The sequence below is a fragment of the Herpailurus yagouaroundi genome, unplaced genomic scaffold (genome assembly GCF_014898765.1).
Source record: "Herpailurus yagouaroundi ecotype Mexico unplaced genomic scaffold, PumYag 202, whole genome shotgun sequence".
Classification (NCBI taxonomy): domain Eukaryota; kingdom Metazoa; phylum Chordata; class Mammalia; order Carnivora; family Felidae; genus Herpailurus; species Herpailurus yagouaroundi.
Genome location: NW_024412433.1, coordinates 10,119,708 through 10,140,052, shown reverse-complemented (window position 1 = coordinate 10,140,052; position 20,345 = coordinate 10,119,708). Strand labels below are relative to the sequence as shown.

The 20,345-nt window shown below is 44.2% G+C and overlaps 1 protein-coding gene across 2 annotated transcripts in view; it reads right to left on the bottom strand.

Annotated features, from left to right (window-relative positions):
- Positions 1-20,345, bottom strand: part of PID1 (phosphotyrosine interaction domain containing 1) — a 232,595-nt gene that overhangs the window by 121,803 nt on the left and 90,447 nt on the right. The window contains exon 2 of one of the 2 annotated variants that reach the window (XM_040450790.1): positions 2,680-2,826. The exons of the other annotated variant lie outside the window; for it this stretch is intronic. Coding sequence (XP_040306724.1) covers positions 2,680-2,826 — 147 coding nt within the window. The remainder of the gene's footprint in view (positions 1-2,679; positions 2,827-20,345) is intronic. 2 annotated transcript variants of the gene reach the window in all.

Genomic DNA, 20,345 nt, shown 5'->3' with positions numbered 1-20,345 from the left:
TCCTTCAAATAGAATCCTAAAGCTAGAGCTGGCCCAGATTATGATTATCTGCACCCGGAATCTCATCTTCAAGATTTCTAGGGATGGAGAGTTCAGAAACTTTCTACAGCCCGGTGGTCTGTGTTTTTCACCTTGGAGGCCAAGGTCTCTCCAGTGTCCAGGTGAAATCACGGATGATCTCCCTTTGTCTACCCAGCCCCACTGACTGACGCCAAGCCCACCTCATTCTCTCGGGTGTGTTCTTCTGAATCCCTTCTATTTTTTTCCAACATCCTTTTAGAAGTAAAATAAGCGAACACAGACCTAAGGCAATACACGGAAAAAAAAAATTACTCCATGCATCTCGAACCCTATGCTCCCTTTCAGGAAAATGATAGTTTTTATTCTCCTAGCAAATATATATCTGTCTAGAAAATCTCTCTCTCTCTCTCTCTCTCTCTCTCTCTCTCTCACACACACACACACACACACACACACACACACACACACCTCTTTCATATCTTGATTGCATTGCTAGGCCTTTTACTCTATAACTGCATCCTCCTCCCATTTAAACATACTCTGCAGACTTTACCAAAGGTACCTCCTCTCCTTTTACTTGTCCTTACTGACTCCATCTTGCTTCTGAGGGACCCTTTTCCCCAACAGGAACAGAATTCAAAATGACTCTGGGAACCCTCTAAAGGATGTATTAACACCATTTGATCTCCTATCACTTTCAAATTTAACGAGCACTTTCCTAATGCCTTTGTATCATCCATTTACCCAAAGCGGTGCATACACGGGGACCCAAGACCAGTTCCGCAGACCCCCGGACTCCTGTCGAAGTTGCCTCTGGCGACTGCTCTTTGGAAGCTCAAAGTTCACCTTAGCAGAGTTACCATTTACAACCACTTTTGGGGGGCACCTGGGTGGCGCAGTCGATTAAGTGGCTGACTCCTGATTTTGGCTCAGGGCACGGTCTCACGGTTCATGCGTTCAAACCCCGCATCGGGCTCTGCACTCACAGCACGAGAGCCTGCTTTGCATCCTCTGTCTCCCTCTCTCTGCCCCTCCCCGACTCACTCACACACTCTCTCTCTCTCTCTCTCTCTCTCTCTTGAAAATAAACACGTTTAAAAAATTTTTAAATAAAAAATAAATAATAACATCACTTTTTTTTTTTTAACAGAGTCCTATAACCCGCTGGCCTAAATCTCTCTAACGGACCCGCATAATAATTAGAACAGAGTCTAAACTCCTTGCCTTGATGACACCACACAACACAACTTTCACAACTCCCCGGTCCCGCTGCCCATTCTTTTCCATTACAAAGGACGCCAACACCACGGCCACCTATGAGAATCCGTGCTCCCCGTCCCTTCGGCCTGAAAGATTCTTCTGCAAGTTCTTTCAGACTGGCTGTCTCAACCGCCAGTGCTCACCTACCTGTATTTTCTCTTCCCTCCCCCCCAACTGGCAGTTAAACCCCACAAAGATGCTGGCGGGAGTGCTCCACTGACCCCAGTGCTGGGTCGAGGATAAGCCCCCAATGGATATTTGTGAAATAAATGACCATGTGTGGGGTTCTGTGTACACAGCCATCACTCAAGATTTCTGTAGCCTCCAATCTGGCCACAGCTATGCAAGACCTGGGGAGGGGATGGAATATTCTAGCAAGAAAGCTAGATGGATCTTGACTTCCCTAACCTGGAAACGCAATAAGGAAAGGAGTATGTCTGTAAGGTTACAAAAGAAACCCACATGCAAACGCGCATTCTTGTTTTATTTTCTTTTCACTACTCAAAACAAAGTTCTACCCCTTATTTAATTTTTACTCCTCCAAACAAATTGCTGATGACGAAATGTGCACGAACATATTTTCTTTGTTACCTCTGAACTGATTGCTGTATTCATCAATTCAAGCACAAAAGAATATCAAGTGAGAAAGAACCCAAAAAACCAAAATTATACATTTCATTTCTAGGGTTTTTTTTTTTTATAATGTCAGCAGTATCGTTTACATAAATGAAAAATGTTTTTTAATGGATTCTGAGACATGAATATTAGTATAAATTCAGAGTGCCCAAGCCAAGCAAAAATGCAAAATTTTTTCTCCCAAAGGAGAACGATACTGTTGAGAAATCTGTTTTTTATTCTTCAAGACGTGGTTTATTCAGAGTGCAAATACAAGGGAAGGAAGGATCACGAAGGACAGAACTTTTCCTGTGTACATGGGTTCAGATGGTACAACAAAAGTGGGCAGAATACTATTCTACTCATACATACTAAAACTTATGTCTTTCATGCGTACCTGAAAACAAGGAAGAGAGCCAGATCGCTAAAAATAGAGCAAGAGACAGATTCATACAACCATCACTCAGTGAGCTTTTATTAGCTGTTCTACCTTTTCATTCCTTTAAAAAGTGACCGTGGGGGAGGGGCGCCTGGGTGGCTCAGTGGGTTAAGCTTCCGACGCTTGATTTCAGCTCAGGTCACGAGCTCATGGTTTGTGGGTTTGAGCTCTGTGTTCGGATTCTCTTTCGCTCCTTCACTCTCTGCCCTTCCCCCACTCACTCTCTCTGTCTCATGAGAAATACACATAAGTAAATAAATGAATAGTTACCACTGGTAAACAAGTGTCTTAAGGCTACACATCCTTCTGTCTCTCCCGCTGGCTGCGGGCCACATGCCACATACCTTGCAGCCACTGTGAGTCCTGGTCTTCATCAGGGGTGTAGTGGTGCACAGCTCAATGGCCTCAGGCTCGTGGAAGATGACTGCTGGGAGGGGGTCCTTCTTCAGTGTCAGGACATTCAATTTAGACTTCAGCATGGTCTGAAAGTGCTGACGAGCAAAAGGAACAAGCAAACAAATAAATAAAGAAGCCAACTCTAGTGGAATTGTTTGGAGCAGTATGTGGTGCACTGATACATCAGACCCAGTAGCAAAATCTTTTTTATTAACTCTGTTTTACTAGGGAAGGTCAAGAGACACTCAGTCACATGAAGGGGGAAAACTGTCAGGATGCCCCTAAGTTGATATCGTGGGAGACGGCCAACCCCCCCACACAGAGACCATGGGAACATGGGGCAGCGGTAAAATCACCAACACCTTGCTCTGGGAAGTTCTTCCAAGGTGATATGTAGAGAGAGACTCCTAGAAATTTAAGGCATGTTGATTTCAGCCAGAGAAGTGAAGATGTTCAGAAAAGAAGGTGATCGGCGCTATTTTGGGGGGCAGTCTAGAGCTAATGAAAAAGGAGAAGAACCAATGAAAAGAACACAAGAATCCTGCTCTCTGCCTTCCCCCGTTCTGCCATGCGCTAGCTGTAGAACTTCAGGAAAGCCACCACTTTTCAATAGACCATTTCTCTTCCTGACTCTAGTAAATATCTATTCTGTATGCAGTTCCTGTTGGCACCCGTTTTGAAATATAACCAGAATCCAGCTACATTTAATAACTGCTATGTGTACACCCAGTCCAGGCCCCATCTTTGTTTGGTCTATCATAGCATCTGGTCCTACCACTCCCACCCTTGACCCAGTGCAGGGTATTACCACAGCACAGCCAGGGGGGGCCTTCTCAGCTCAGATCACAGCTTGTCACCCCTCTGGTAGGACTATCTCAAGCCTTCCCTTCTCACAAAAATATTCCAAGTCCTTGCCTTGGCCTTGAAACTCACGCACAATTCAGGGACCTCTGCCTCTCTAACCTCACCTCCCACTCCTCACCCTCCCTCTCACTTGGATCCAACCACAGTGGCGTCTTTATTCTTCTGAGGATAAGGCGAAGACACATGTGCCTTGGGATGTCTGAACATGCTCCCCCTGCTCTAGGATCTGAATCCCTTGCTTCTGTATCTTCTTCAGGACCTTGATCAAATGTCACTTTATGAGACAGGCCTTCTTTATCAATATTATCTAAAATAGCAGGTGCGTGTGCCCCCCCCCCCCACATACACGAAGATGGCTTCGTGGGCCCGCAACCTGCACCATCCCAACAGGATCCCCACGCTTAGGAGAACACCATGCTTGGTTTAATGCTCTTGGGTGAATGTCATGGTCTTGAAATCCTTCATAAATTTATCTTTGAGCCTGTGTTTTGTAAGCTGAGTCCAATGAAACAGTAGAGTACATGCGTGAGTAGAGGAGATACACATAATAGGTGCATCCCCTGATGCCTAGGAATTCAAGAAGATGCCAAGAGAGTACCAGGCAAGCATATTAGGTCCATGGCTCTGTAAGCAGTGTACTGGCGGCCCCAGGAGGCCATGCTTTGGAAGGAGAACTTGCTTCAAATGCAGAAGTAAGTCAGTTGTATTTTAACAAACATGAATGATCAAGGAACTCTAGCATATCCCTTCCATTTGTAGGACTTTCCTGTAACAGACAACTGAAAATGACACTGAAAATGACAACAGAGAAGGAAAGGGACAGGGAGGACAGCCACAGCTCCTCCTCCCTTCGGCCCCTCCTCACTAATCTGCAAGCTAAAGGTAAAGTGTCAGGAGAATGTGCATTTTTAGAAATGGAACAGGGGCACCTGGGCGGCTCAGTCGGGTAAGCAACCGACTCTCGATTTCAGCTCAGGTCATGCTCTCGTGGTTTGTGGGCGAGAGCTCCACGTCGGGCTCTGCACTGACAGCACGGCACCTGCTTGGGATTCTTTCTCTCTCTGCCCCTCCCTCGCTCGTGTGTGTGTACTTTCTCTCTCTCTCTCTCAAAACAATTAGTTAAATAATTAATAAAAAGAAATGAAACAGGGGCAGTGGGTGGCTCAGTCAGTTAAGGGTCTGACTCTTGATTTCAGCTCAGGTCACGATCCCAGGGTCGTGGGATTGAGCCCCATGCTGGGCTCTGCAATGCGCATGGAGCCTGCTTGGGATTCTCTCTCTCTCTCTCTCTCTCTCTCTCTCTCTGTCTCTCTCTCTCTCCCCCTCTTCCCATCCCCCACTCATGGGTAGGCACTCTCAATAAATAAATAAATAAATAAATAAATAAATACAGGTGAGTTAGTTTTGTAGCATATTTCCACTGTTCCGGTGAGAAGAAAATTCAGATGCACATATGAACCAGGAAGTGCAAACTTCGTGTCATTTCAACGCTTCTGCTCCTATCCTTGTATTTAAAGTGGGCATTGCATGGGGCGCCTGGGTGGCTCAGTCGGTTATGCATCCGACTTCGGCTCAGGTCACGATCTCACGGTCCGTGAGTTCGAGCCCCGCATCGGGCTCTGGGCTGATGGCTCAGAGCCTGGAGCCTGTTTCCGATTCTGTGTCTCCCTCTCTCTCTCTGCCCCTCCCCTGTTCATGCTCTGTCTCTCTCTGTCTCAAAAATAAATAAACTTTAAAAAAAAAATTAAAAAAAAAAATAAAGTGGGCATTGCACAATATAATGATGAATGGTAGATTCGTGTTAATAATCTCAATGTTGAATCTTTTTTTAGTTAGAACGGCATTAAACAACAAAAGCAACCCACCAATCAAACAGAAGAAAACACCATGACTGTGCCAGAGACAGATTCACGAAGAAAAGTAAAAAATTTTATGTTTCAGTGCCTTTAGCGGCACTTTTCTCTACTTTTTGAATATAGGACGCTGCATTTTCATTTTGCCCTGGGCCTCACAGATTATGTAACCAATTCCACATGTACATACTCAACGCCGTCCATCCCCTTCCTCTGCTTTATTATTCTCCTCACTACTTGTCACCACGAAAAAATTACGTATTTTGTTTATCTTATTTCCTGTCCTCTTCCATTAGAACATAAATGCCTTAAGAGGAGAAACTGTTTTAGTCAATGAAGTATCCCAAGAGCCTAAAGCAGTTCCATGGGGCCACACCGAATCTACTAGAACTCCCAACGGCCACGCTGATGGTCACTTTCATGTGTCAGTTTGCCTAGGCTACTATGCTATTATTTAACCAAACACGGTGAAGATATTTTGTAGGTATGATTAAAGTCCATAATCATTTGAATTGCAGACATATCCTGGATAATCTGGGTGGACTTCATTCAATCAATTGAAACAACAGGTGAGGTGAGGCTTCCCTGAGGGGGAAGAATTTCTACTTGTGGACGGCAGCTTCGTCCATGCCCAAGAGTTCCAGCCTACCCTTCCTGACAGCCTGCCTCAAGGGTCTCAGCCCTGCCTCGCCAGCCTCCACAACTGCATAAGCCGGTTCCTCGAATAAGTCCTGAGGCATTTCTCCTACTAGTTCTCTCTCTGATTTAACCCTGACGAACACAGCCACCTTTCAGGATACAAAGTCGCCAGCCTGATATTTGTTCAAATGGAAGGGAGATCTGCTGTCCTATTTCTCAGTGAATAGTGATTTGTATTTTTTTAATTTTTTTAATGTTTATTTTTGAGAGAGAGAGAGAGAGAGAGAGAGAGAGAGAGAGAGAGACAGAATCCAAAGCAGGCTCCAGGCTCTGAACTGTCAGCACAGAGCCCGACTCAGGGCTGGAACCCACAAACTGTGAGATCATGACCTGAGCTGAAGTCAGCCACTTCACCAACTGAGCCTCCCAGGCGCCCCTGATTTGTATTTTTTAAAACCGTAAGGGCAGGGGCGCCTGGGTGGCTCAGTCCGTTAAGCATCCGACTCTTGATTTCCGCTCAGGTCATGATCTTGCGCTTCAGGGGTTCGAGCCTCTGCACTGACAGCATGGGGCCCGCTTGGGATTCTCTCTCCCCTTGTCTCTCTCTCTCTGCTCCTTCCTTATCTGCTGGCATGCACACTCTCTCTTTCTCAAAATACATAAATAAATAAATAAACTTAAAAAGAAAAAAAAACCCACAAGGGCAAGTTTTCAAATTAATCTGGAAGTTTCTGCCTTTGTTCTTAATTGATTCCAGCCCAACATCTGGTGTTACAAAGAGGTCTGGGAGGAGCACCACAGATACATGACAGGGAGAGGAAAAGCTGGTCGCCTTTGTGAGACAGCAACTGGGGCCATACGACGAAGAGCGTAAAGAGAAGAGTAGCTCAGAAGAGGAGCTAATGAGCGTGTGAGGACACTGTCCTCACCCGCCATCTTGCTGGGGGCTCCATGAGCAGTACACGAAACCACAGCTCACCTCAGCCTGACTTTTGCCGCACAACAAGTTCCTAAAGATGGCACCAGAGGTGACTCCATTCCCACGAAGTCTGGACAACCACGCTGCCCAGAATCTCTGAGATTGCCCGTCCCCACTGTGGGACCGAATGCCATGGCTACTGGTTTGGCCGTTGAGCGCAGCGAGAGACTGGAAGCTGCGGGCCGGACGCAGGCAGCCAGAGAGCCAAGGAAGAGAAAGAAACCATTTCTAAAACCCCAAATTAGGGACAGGAAGATAACGGAGTGCAAATGCCAACTTCCACACGGGCTGTGTAACCTGAACCACCTATCTCTTCAAAAGCCTTGGTGGGTCTCCAGCTCGCCGATCCGCTGTGCACCCTGTCCCTGAATACCTCCCCTCAAGCAGACACTGAGGCAGGCACAGCTGGAACAGAAGTGAAATGTTAGTCTCTGCTTGAACGGGTTTCTCACAGAGAGCTGGACACCGTTAAATCAAATGACAACTGCAAACCTGTGTGAGTTCATCGACTAGCTGCAGAGAGAGAGGCTAAGGCAGTATCTGAAGGTGAAATAGAGACAATTATTCCTTTTCTGGAAAAAACGCATTTTGTTTTCTTTAACGGCTTTGTCCTTTTTGCCCACAATGAAAGGATGAGGCTAAAGAGGGAAATACGATGTGAATTATCTGATGAGTCATTGGGTCTACAAGAATACATCTTTTTATAGAAGATTCATGTAACTGTGAGCTGCTCTTGAAAATCTAGGAAAGAACGGTACAAGTGTGACGGTAGAGCTGTTTCTGCTAAGAACACTCTTCTGCCCCCCCTTTGAGGAAACGTCTCCACTGTTATAGCTGCTTTGTGGAGCGGGGCTGTCCCTGCCCCCGACCCTGGGAAAGAATATGCGACACAGGCTGACCGCCTGAGTACCGCGTGTCCCTGGCCAAAGGCGTTGGTTCAGAGGAAACTCAAGATTGGCGGGACAGACTCTTCCAGGAGACTGACTGACTCACAGGGTTGCTAGGCCAAGGTGATGTGAGTAGGAAGCTACCGCTGACCTCCTCACCCGCCAAGGTCAGCCCGAGAATAAGACCACCGGGAGACCAAGAGGGACGAGCCATGGAGAGTCACAGACGTGACCTTGCCTAGCCCTGGCTCCAGCTGCCTCTGACTGAGAATGAGAACCAGTACCTTCTCTCTTACGCTTAAGCGAGCTCGCGTGAGGCGTCTGTTCGGAAAGAGTCTCACCGATACAAATTACTTTCTGATGAAAAAAAATCACCTGAGACAATAAAACGGAGCCACTAACAAAACGTTAAAAGGACTTCATAAATGTTAAAACTACAGAACAGAACAGCAACATTAGCTTTTAAGGAAACATAGAGGATCTTGCACTTTGTTATTTGAATAGGTGGGGCCTTAATGACAAAGCATCGATAATAATTTAAAGGCGGTATTACGGTCCCCAGCTTACTCATGTCTACAATAAAGCTCTGTGGGCTACTGCCGAAACGAGATGAATTCCAAGTCTCAAGAGAGAGCCCGAGAGTGTCCCCGCAATGACACCGGTTCAGGTGGCCAGCTCTCTCGCTGGGTGGTAAAGACAGCTCCATCAGAAGGGCAAGGCCTTGTACTTCCTGGGCCTCGGTGTTCTCATCCGTCACGTCTAAAGGGCTACGTTACGCCATGTCAAAAACGGCATCGCTTGTTCTCTGCACGGATAGACAAGTGCCGTAAAGACAGTGCAACTTAACACGATCCAGGAGCCTTCGAAAAAAGGCAACAGAAGAGGAATCGAAGAGAGGAGCTTGGAAAAGCCATTGCTCCCAAATGAAAGATACACAGAGTTCCATAAAGCAAATGTGTTATTCATTCTTACAGAAGGGAAGTGAGCAGGGTTGTAGAAAATTAGGGCACTGCCCCGGACAAATTAGACAAAGCCCGGCTTTCTGCACTTGGTGCTTTATGCGCAATCCTAAAATAGAGCCTCTAAATCAAGCCCCATTATGCGGAGGGGGTAATCGCCATGCCCTGTATAATTTTACAGTTGGCGCTTGCTACTTACTCCTATTCAGACATTAATCTCTGACAGTTTAGCTGGCAAGTATTTACATATTTTACCAATTCAAATCGGGTGTATCTCACCTTTGTATTGACTCCGTATCCAAAATATAAAGCATCTTTTGAAGGCAAATCCTGCCTCCTCTTTTTCTGGGATAACGGAACACTATCCTCACTCAAATGAAAGAAAAGGCATGAAGGTTTTAATCCCTGGTTCATCCTTGCATTGTGAAGGCTGGCAAAAATGGTCAGTTTTAACTTGCAAATGACTGATTCAGTAATGCCCTCATCAAGCTTCAGAAATATTGCAAATGTTCTCCTTAAGAGAACCACAAGGAACAAGGGGGCCAATCAAAGAAATGGAAAACTTCAGTACCCCAAACAAATGTTAATTTGTGCCAGCGTGCAAAAATCAGTGACGCTTTTACATGCTGCACATAACCACACTTCATTTTATTCCTGGGGGGTATGTAAGAATTAATTAAACTTAGTTGTAGTTTCCTTACATTTTATACCACTTACTTTTTAAAAACGTATATTCAAGCCCCAAATACTGGAAAAGGAGCCATTGCAATACTCCATTCTGACCTTAAATAAGATCTCACTTATCATTTTCAATGTAAACTCTTACATGTCTGCTTTTAAATAGCCATTCAAAAAACAAAACAAAACAAAACAAAGCAAGAAAACTCTTTTCCTCTTAAACAAACAGCAAATGGTTTGTTATATGATTAAGAGGAAACAGGTGAATGAATAAAAAGAAAATCCTACTTAAATTCAATTTTCATTGAAATACATTTCAATGCAAAAGATTTTGATTTTCATTTCGGTCCTTTTTTAAAAGTAAAACAGGGTTGGATAATCTCCCCCAAATCTAGCAAGCATATACAGAATCGCCTTCTGTCATTCGAGGATTAATTTTTGTTTAATGCAAAGAAAGACCTATAGCACTATGGCATTCCCCCTCTTGCCGCAAAGTGTCCCTAGTAATTGCCTTATTGAAAAAAGTTCCAACTGAATTTCAAAGGCGTACCTCCAGACACTCCTAAATTTAAAAGGTTGTCTGTATCTGTTAAAAGTGATAGCTATTATTAAACGAACTGAAAATACTCATGTTCGCACACCCATATTTATGCATGCAGTTTTAATTATGGAAGCATTTCTTTTGAACATCACAGATTCTCTCAAGAGATTATGTGGGAGAGGCACCGAAATAACTCTATGCCCACAGAGCACGCAGAAAGCCCCCAAGGCTTACGCAGAGCTCACTGGGGAGGAGGAAGATTTTAGCACAAACACACAAGAACGAAGGTCAGAAAAGGTGAAGCCTAAGTATGCTACCGTAAGCATCTAACAGTGTATGTGATATGGTTTAATATCATCGGAAGGCGATAAGCTAACGGTATACTATACGAAAGCAATGACAAAAATAACAAACCAAAGAGTTACATGCATTAACAGGAGAGATCAAACAGAATCATAAAAAAGGGGGCAGAAAGAGAGGACAAAGTTAATAACAAAAAGCCCAGCTGAGACAAGGAGAAAATAAATCCTAAAATGATAGATTTAACATCTATAAAATTCATACCACTAGTAAAAAGAAGGCAGATATATAGTGAGCGTTGACGAAGACGGCCTGATTCTATGTGGCCTACAAGAAATTCACTCAAAATATGAAGAGGCAAATACAACTGGTAGGCCACAAGGCATAGACAAAAACCACAAATACAGTCAGAGATTTCAATCCCACTCTCACCAAAATTGATAGACTACACAGAAAAGCAGCAAGGATCTATAAAGTTTGAATAATGCCACCAACAACGCGACATGATTGACATTTCTAGACCACTCCACCCAAAAACAACAGGATTCAAGGATACATAAAACACTTACCGAAACAGACCAAATTCTGGGCCATAATTTTTTTTTAAAACACCTCAGTAAATTTAGGAATCATATTCTACAAAGAAAAATCAACAGAAAATTCTCTGTAAAATTTTCAAATACGTGGAAACGAACAGTTCCAAATAACCCATAGATCAAAGAACACATCAAAAGGCAATACAGAAAGTACTTTGAGCTGAATGGAAATGAAAACGTAACATACCAAAAATTCTGAGATGCCACTAAAACATACATAAGGGGAATTTTATAGCACAAAATGCCACTATTAGAAAAGAAGAAAATTCTCTATTCAATAAACTCAGCTTCAGCCTTAAAAAAAAAAAAATGAAAGAATAAATAGAGTAAATGAAACCCCAAGCAGAAGATACCAAATAATAGGGGCGCCTGGGTGGCTCAGTTGGTTAAGCAATGGACTTTGGCTCAGGTCATGATCGCGCGGTCTGTGAGTTCGAGCCCCACGTCAGGCTCTGTGCTGACGGCTCAGAGCCTGGAGCCTGCTTCAGATTCTGTGTCTCCCTCTCTCTCGGCCCCTCCCCTGCTCGTGCTCTGTGTCTCTCTGTCTCTCGATAATAAATACACGTTTAAAAAAATTAAAAAAAAAAAAAAAAGAAGATACCAAATAGTAAAGATCAGAGGAGAAATCAATGAAATACAATGCAGAAAACCTATAATCAATACAACTGAAAAAGCCTGTCCACAAGTTCACTCATTCTTCCTTTGTCTTTGCTGAGTCTGCTGATGAGCTCATTAAAGGTAGTCTTCAGCTCTGTTACTGTTGTTTTCCTTCTTATTCCTGTTTTCCTTAGCACTTTCGTTTGATTCTTTCTTTGCTGAAACTCCCCATATGTTCATGCTTGTTCTCCACTCCGCCCCCCCCCCCCACCGGAGCCTTTAAATATTCATCAGTTATTTTAAATTCCGTATCGGAGTCATCCCTTAGCCTGGTTCTGTTCATGGCTTTGTCTCCTCACAGTGGATTGTTTTCCTCCTGACTTCCTGTGTGTCTCCTACTTTCCTATTGAGTCCTGGACACCATGCGTGGTAATGTCGGAGGGCCACAGCTTTTACACCTGAACCTGACCGTTTCCCTTCTGCTCGGGCACTTAGTGTGGTGTGCCAAGTCAGTCTCACTTGGAATCGGTCTGGCTTCTGGTTTTATTGCTACACCACAAATTTCAATCCTCTAGAATTACCTTGTCTTTAGGTTGGGGGTCTGCTTTGCTGGGAGGTGCCTGTCAACATTCCAGCTCCACCCTCAGCCTGCAGGCTTCTCTGTACCCCTGGGACTCATAGAGCCTCTCTGTCCTCATTCTTTCCCTGGCCCCAGAGGCTAACCGCAATCGCCTGATGCCAGGTGCTTTCTAGCCTGGGAACGTATGGAGGGAAGGGCAGGGAAGGGTGCTTCCTCCTTGTTCTACCTCAGTCTTAGGCAGGTCCTGAATCCTACGGTCTCGGGAGCCAGGCTTGCTCAGTCATCTTGTCTCTGCCCCCCGCTGTTAAGAGACCCGTACTTGTCTGGATCCGGGGCGGTTCCCTGCCTCTCCTCCAGATGCGGAAAATTCTTTTTCTTTTCCTCCCCACAAGTTACAAGGGGTCTTCACCTATGCCCTTGGAGCACGGGATGTTTCACCCTCCCCCCGCTGTGAAGTCTTGTGTTCCTTAGAAAAGTCCAGGTGCCTGGCCTTGTGCCTGATAGCCACACCCCTCCCCTAGGCCTGAACCATCAAAGAGGCTTGCTCTGGCCTCCAGCCTGGCTGTCAGTCACTGTCCTGAGTCTCACTGGGTGTCTATTTAGAAAGGTCTATGAATTAATGCGAATTCTCCTTGGGTAGAGGGTAACCATGGGCTCTTCACTTTGACGCTAGCCCACAACTGACCTTTAAAAATTTGCTAGTGATGTTACCTGAATTTTTTTTACCCTCTTGCCTTACAAGCCATCATCCATTCTCCATTCAAAGTGAGCCATAACTCATGTGGCCTCTTTTTTCTGGAGGGCGTGTTTCCTATACATTTCAGGCCAGCTGGGTGTACTATGCCCCTGGCTCTTTGATGGGTTCAAGGGAAGGTTTGATTTTGTAAATAATCTGGCTTTTTCTTGTTCATAGGATGGAAAGCGATGCTATTGCAGCTGTCTTTATGGTAGGCAGAAGCCAGAGTCAAACTTATATCTTTAATCAACCAAAGCTAAGTGCACTGAAGAATGCTCTGTATTTGGACGATCGCATAAAAGGTTATGATGTACATGTTAGCATTATCCATAATTTCCAAAGGTCCTTTCCCCCAAATCCTGTTTCTTTCCAGCTCAGATATTTATGTCTCCATGGATGCTGACCGCTATCTGGTTGTGACTGCTATCAGCTTCTTCTCTCCCTTCTCAGACTCCCTTCTCTCCCTCATCTTAAATGTTTGCCTCATGCTCCCTCGCAAATAAATGTGGAAACACAAACCCTGAACTCTCTGTAGGAGAAATTACTACCCAGAAATGCAGAATATTAATAGGAGCAACCTTCACGACAACCCACACCAACTCCCTCATGTCACAGATGAAGAAACGGAAGCTCAGAAAAGTGAAGCAACTTGTCCTAAGTGCCCCTGAGCGACAGACTTCAAAGACAGCCGGGCCCAGAAGCCCAGCCACATAACGACTGGTTCAGTCATCGCTCAGCGTGCTGTCCCTAATCTCTTCGACACCTGTCTAGAGTTAATAAGGTCGCTGCTATATCATCTTTTAAAACTGCATAATAGACTTAATTTTGGAATCAATAGCATAAGGCATGGAATGAAATGAAAGGTTTTAGAATCGGAAAATCTTAGGGTCAATCATGAGTCTAAATCGATGACTCATCATAAAAATAGGACCAATAATGGATATAAATGTGTGTGTGTGAGAAAGAGAGAGAGAGAAAGAGAGAGAGCTAGACCCAACCTTGCATCAAGTGCCAAAGGCACTTGACAAGAATTATCTCATTTACCTTCCAACAACATTCTGATAAAAACAGGGCAGATTCACTCTAAAGCACTCTGATGTCAAGGCCCCGATTCTCTAACATATCCTCCAACATTTCCCCCGACAATGTACATTAAATACCGAGTAGAGTAACTGGTACACGCACGCACACACACACACACACACACACACACAAATTATCTTTATTCTTTTCCCTACTTTCTGCCATTTATGTTTAGACAGCCACTTTAAAATATCTGGAAGCACACATACAAAAATATTCACAGCAGTCACTTCCAGGTTCTTGAATTGCATGTAATTTTTTTTTTCTCTTCTTCCCTTTCCTCTCCTTCCTTTTGCCAATTTGTATTTTCTGCCATGCAAAATGCCAACTGCTATTAATTTTCTGGGAAGTTTAACATAAGTTATTTGCAATCAAATCGTAGATGAGGCATAGATCAAGTGGACGTCTGGCCACGTCCTTCTGTGAGGCACACGCGTGCACGGGTGCAGCACAAAGCAGCCTCTAAAAACCAGACCAAGGCAAGCGCACAGCTAGAAACACCCTGAGTACTTGTCTTCCTCCAAAGCAATAAATGAGAGCATACAGCAGAGAATGAAAACAAAACAGCATCAACATATTTTTAAGAGAACGAAAAGAAACAATGTAAGATTTGGAAACCACACCAAATGTTAGGAGTTTAAGATTCCAAAGACTGTTTCTCCTATTTCCCCAAGGGACTTCATTCAGTCCCTGAGTACAGCCCCAGGGACACCTTTATGTTCCAGTTTGAAATGCTTGCTTTATGGTGTCGGTGAATACCCTGCTCATCAGGACCCAGCAGATACGTGTTATGAACACACATATATTGACATGCCTGCTCATTTGTTTTTATTTTCACTAGACAAAATTCCTCTGCAGGACTAGATTTCGGCTGATGCAGGATTGAACATTATCTTGGCAGGTTGGAAGGAAACTAAAAATAATTTTGTCCCCAGGCTTCAAGTGGTCAGGATGGGGCCATGCCAGAGACTGGGCAAGCCAGAGTTTGCTTTGATCAAGGCTCAGTGGAGAGCAACTATGCTGTAGTCATCCACAGAGGGCAGAGAATTCCTTTGCTATACATGATATCTTTAGAAGAGTTGTTTTACAAAAGAACTAAAAAGTTGCCCCTATCGAGGGAGACAACAACTCTTATATTCTGTTGCTGTTCCCCCCAATTATGATCACACCTATAAAGGCTTTCCTGAAACTCCCTACCTCCCAGCTAAGAACTAACCTTCCTGCCCGCTTTCTGCCTGAACTGAGCTTTGTATAATAATCAGGATTTTCATGCCACCTGGGGCACTTGAATTACTGTTTACTTGTCTCTTTATAGCCCTTGTCCCTAGCTAAGTACTTGACACAGAGTAGCTACTAAATAAATGCTTAATGCATAAACAAATCATTAAGTGAGGAAAAACATCATTCCTTCAAACTACACACACGCCTGAGTCACACTGTTCTCATCTCAGCTCGTCGCCTTCCGTTCCTTGATTCCATACCACTTCCTGCTACCATCAGCCACATGACTCCTCTCTGAAAACCGCCTTGGCAATGAGCTCTAATCCGGGTCCACAACTAGACAAACATCCAACCTCACTAGGGGGAAGCTGACAAGTCTCAGCCACAAGAACCATGACTAATGGCCTCACTGGAGTCCATTAAATTTCCTTGGAAAGGAAGGGATCTATGCCTGCAGCCCCACAAGGAGTAACATGTAAGAGAGGTAGGCCATCTCCTAGGCCCATCTCACCACACTACAACAGCAGAAAAGGCCTCACTCTGACCCAATTCTGGCACAGATGGCAAACCATTTCAATGAGGTTAATGACCCCCTTTTGAGTAACAGCCAAAAGGGCCAAACATCTGAAGAAGAGCCTCTCTCACCCCCCAAATGACTTAAGAATAGAATGTCCTTGGGGCGCCTGGGTGGCGCAGTCGGTTAAGCGTCCGACTTCAGCCAGGTCACGATCTCGCGGTCCGGGAGTTCGAGCCCCGCGTCGGGCTCTGGGCTGATGGCTCAGAGCCTGGACCCTGTTTCCCATTCTGTGTCTCCCTCTCTCTCTGCCCCTCCCCCGTTCATTCTCTGTCTCTCTCTATCCCAAAAATAAATAAACATTGAAAAAAAAATTTAAAAAAAAAAAAAATAGAATGTCCTTTGTGCGGCGCCTGGGTGGCTCAGTCGGTTGAGCGACCAACTTCAGCTCAGGTCATGATCTCACGGCTTGTGAGTTTGAGCCCCGTGTCAGGTTCTGCTCTGACAGCTCAGAGCCTGGGGCCTGCTTCAGATTCTGTGTCTTCCTCTCTCTCTGCCCCTCCCCCACTCATGCTCTGTCTCTCTGTGTCTCAGAAATAAACATTTAAAAAATATTTAAAAAAAAAAAAAAGAATGTCCTTTGTAAACCAGGGGAATCCATAGGCAAATGTGAACTATTCATCAGTGCAGCATACATAGAAAAGCAAGCAAAGAGTAGAAAGAAGAAAGAGAGGCAGGGGACAACCATTTGGGAAAGGCTTTGTCCAAAAAGAGAGAAAAGAAAAAGACAAGAAAGGATACTGCTTCCCTAGAGTTACCATAACAAAGTATGAAAACCTGGTGACTCGAAACAATAAAGACCTGTTGTCTAATGGATCTGGAATCTAGAAGTCCAAAATCAAGGGGCCAGCAGGACCACGCTCTCTGATGGCTCTAGAGTAAAGGCCTTCCTTGCCTTTTCTACCTTTTAGTCCTGATGGGAATCTGTAGCACTCTGTGGCATTCCTTGGCTTGTAGATGGATGTACCACCGCAGGGACATGGCTGCCTTCTCTCTGTACCTTCACATCATCTTCTCCCTGTGTGTGTCTGTTTCTGAGTCCAAATTTCTAAGGACACCATATTGGATTAGGTCCCATGCTAATGACCTCATTTTAACTTGACTACCTCTGCAGAGACTATCTCTAAATAAGGTCACATCCCGAAGCACTGAGGGGTAGGACTTCATCATATCTTTTGGGGGTGGGGGAGTGGGTGCATAATTCAGCCCATGACAAAACGGACAGGTACACACCATGTGGATTCTCCAAGATCACAAGCTTATCCGAGTACAGCCACTTCTCGGGACAGTCAATCTTTGTTTTCACAGCACCTGAACCCAAGATAATGTTAAATTTCTCAGGACAAGACCTGAGTCTTGTGGACAAGGCCTGGGCTGGGCCTGAGTTCAGTGGACCTGAATCTGACTCACAGCTGCTTGGTCACAAAAATGCCAATGGGTCAATAAGCCGCAGGCCAACACCAGGAGCATATCTACGTTGTAGTCAGTCTATTGGTCTTCTAAGAGTTCCTGAAGTCAAATCTCACCTGACACATGTCAGCTTTCATTACCAGCTTGCATCTTAACCTGCTCTGACCTCCTTTGAATTGGAACATAATAAAGAACACATCTCTTAAATCCTAGTGCTGGTTTATTCAGCCATTGATTCATTAATTCTCTTATTTACTGAGTCAGGGACTCTGCTGAGTACACCTTATTGATTAAGACAAGCATGCTTCCTGCCTTCATGGGGCTGAACTTCAACCAAGGAAACTGACAATGAGAAAGTAAGAGTTCCCCATTTCAAACAAAAACCATCCTCCCCTTTCCTCTGACTAGCTTAGTCATTAAGTGCTAAGGAAGCTTACAGCTTATGTTATTGGTGCTCTGCCCTTAGCCCTCAGGTCCTCACACTTTTGACTTCCTCCATCAGTGGAAGTTACCACCTACTTCTCTCTGCTTGAGGTTTTTTTCCAAAGCCACGGAAGAAGCTTTTTGCAGTGGCTCAAGACCCCCGGAGTCTCCAATTAACAAATGATGGAGCGTTAAGAGTATAAATACCCCAGCTCCCCAGCCCCACAGGTGGTTTAATTCTGCGCTGGGACGCTTTTCTGTTTGGGTTTAATGTTGGTTCTGGCTTTTTACACTTCTGAGAATTTCCCCACAATATTGAGTACCGGTCACCCACGGGAGCTGACATGATAATATTCCCTTCGTTGGCGTCCTCTCCTTCCCTGCTCCCCACCAGCGTTTCCTTCACTTTCCAAAAGGCTACTTGGAGCTTAAATTCTTACTTCAGAGTCTGTTTGTGGAAAAACCCAAACCAAGATAAAACCTAATGCCCCTGAGGCCATTTCGATTCAATTCACTAAGTATCAGTTACAGGCATACTATAGGTACAGGATAGTATGTATCTAAGAAGCTCACAATCAGGTATGAGAAAAAGAGGCATCATACAGGCAGTTAAATACACTGCAGACATACAAATAAAATGTCTCTAAGTGTATAAGAAGGGAACGATTAACTCTGCTGGGATTGGATGGGGCTTGACTTTATGGAAGAGAAGATAACACATCTGGGCTGGAAGTAAAACAGCGTTTCTCAAAGTTTTTTACATTCTCTCTCTCCAGAAGGCTGCTTCTTAGACTTTTTTTTTTCCTAATTGCCTCCCCGCCCCCATGAAATTTTAATACCACAGATATACGGTGTATCTGTTGATGTTCTGTGGTATAGATATTCCCATTGTAATATCTATGATTCCTCTCCCTCCAAGAACCAATTTTTGCCTCCTTTGAAAATGTATGAGAAAAGGTATGTGGTGGGGGGAGGGAGTCGATAAGACAGGTAAAGAAATACCTTGAGAGATGTCAAAAGCTATGAAAGTGAATGGCTTATAGAGGCAAAGGTAAGTGGTCTAATTTGGTCTGTGGTAAGTTGAAGACGGCTGCAAACTCTTTGACACCCCTCACCTCAAAAGAAGAGATCGACACCCCTCCCGTTAGCCTTTAAAAGACTGGAAGCTTCTAGATGTTGTTCTGATGACACTTAATCTTGGAATCCAGCTGCTATGCTGTGAGGAAGCTCCAACAGCCCCAAGGAGAGGTGCATGTGGAGAACAGGACACCCTCCTCAGCTCCTGGCTGAAAACCAACACCAATTTGCCAGCCATATGTATAAGCCATCTAGAAGTGGCTTCTTTAGCCTCAGTTGAGCTGCCTCAGCTGACCCCACAGAGTCCTGACCAAGTTGCAGATTCGTGAGCAAAGTAGATGGCTGTTACTGTTTTGTACAGCTAACGTTTGAGGTGATTTCTTACACAGCAATAAATAACCACAACATCATGCTTACAGACATCATTTAAGGCTCCCAAATCTCATGGCAAAGTCATTACAAGTTCAACCACACCACAGTCTTAACCAGGCTTTACTCACTGCTGACTGTGTTGCATACAAAGAAACTCAAGCAAACATTGCGTGAACAAAAAGGTTTTGAGTGAGTGATTCATTAATAGCATCACACGCCATACTTTTCTTGTCTAGTATATTTTTTATTACTTTAAGCTGTTCTTGTTTATCGGTCAATTAGCTTGTCAATAAAAACTATCAGAACTCTCTGTGAACAGCATTACTGTATTTCCAAGAAACAAGAAGACACTCAATAAACACTTCCAAATATTAAAGAAAAAAAACTAGCCAGCCTTAACGAGTAATTTAGGACAGAATCAAGTGGGAAGTATTTTCAAATGCATATGGCTGGCACACTATTCCCACTCCTGTCCTGCAGGACAACATAATGAAGAACAAGGGAGAGGAGTGAAGTAAGTGATTCTAACATAATCCCGCCCCCAAGCCACACCCATCCCTCTCTGAGGACCACTGGTTTCAACAAATTTTCTTCTGATTGAAAGCAAAATGACCGTTTCTTACCACTGCTTCCACTTACAACCTTCAGTCCAATTTGACCTGAACACTCAATATGATGATTCAGAGTTACTTGAAAAGATATTTTTACGGTGCTAACAAGAATAATAGTGATATTACAATTGCATGACACATAAGACACACATTTCATCCATTTCCTCTCTCAGGAAACAGATCCAGATGGACTTTGCTATATTTGCAGTCACAAAGGTAAGTTTGGGAAAGCTGGGTGCAGATTCTCCCGTAAAAGCTTCTACTGATGCCACACGGGACTTTCTGCAATTGCTTAAGGTGGATTTCACTATCCCCATGCCTACCACCCTCTATTATCTACCTCAAGTGCAACACAGGATCCCTGTGCTTATTCCAAAAAGTGACATCTGTCAAATCTACAAATTCAAAACAGGTGCATATTTAGCATGTAAATTTAGAACAACTTTATATTTCCTTAGTTGCATTCAACACGCTCATAAAATCTGATTTTTTGCAGTTTCAGCCAAAGGTCCTACAACCTTTGTGCTTTTTTTCCCTCAAAGATAATCAGCAAATTAAATTACAAACAAGAAGGATAAAGAGACTTGACTTTCCACCAGCAAGCAGGCTTGGTAAACAAACGCAGGTCTACATC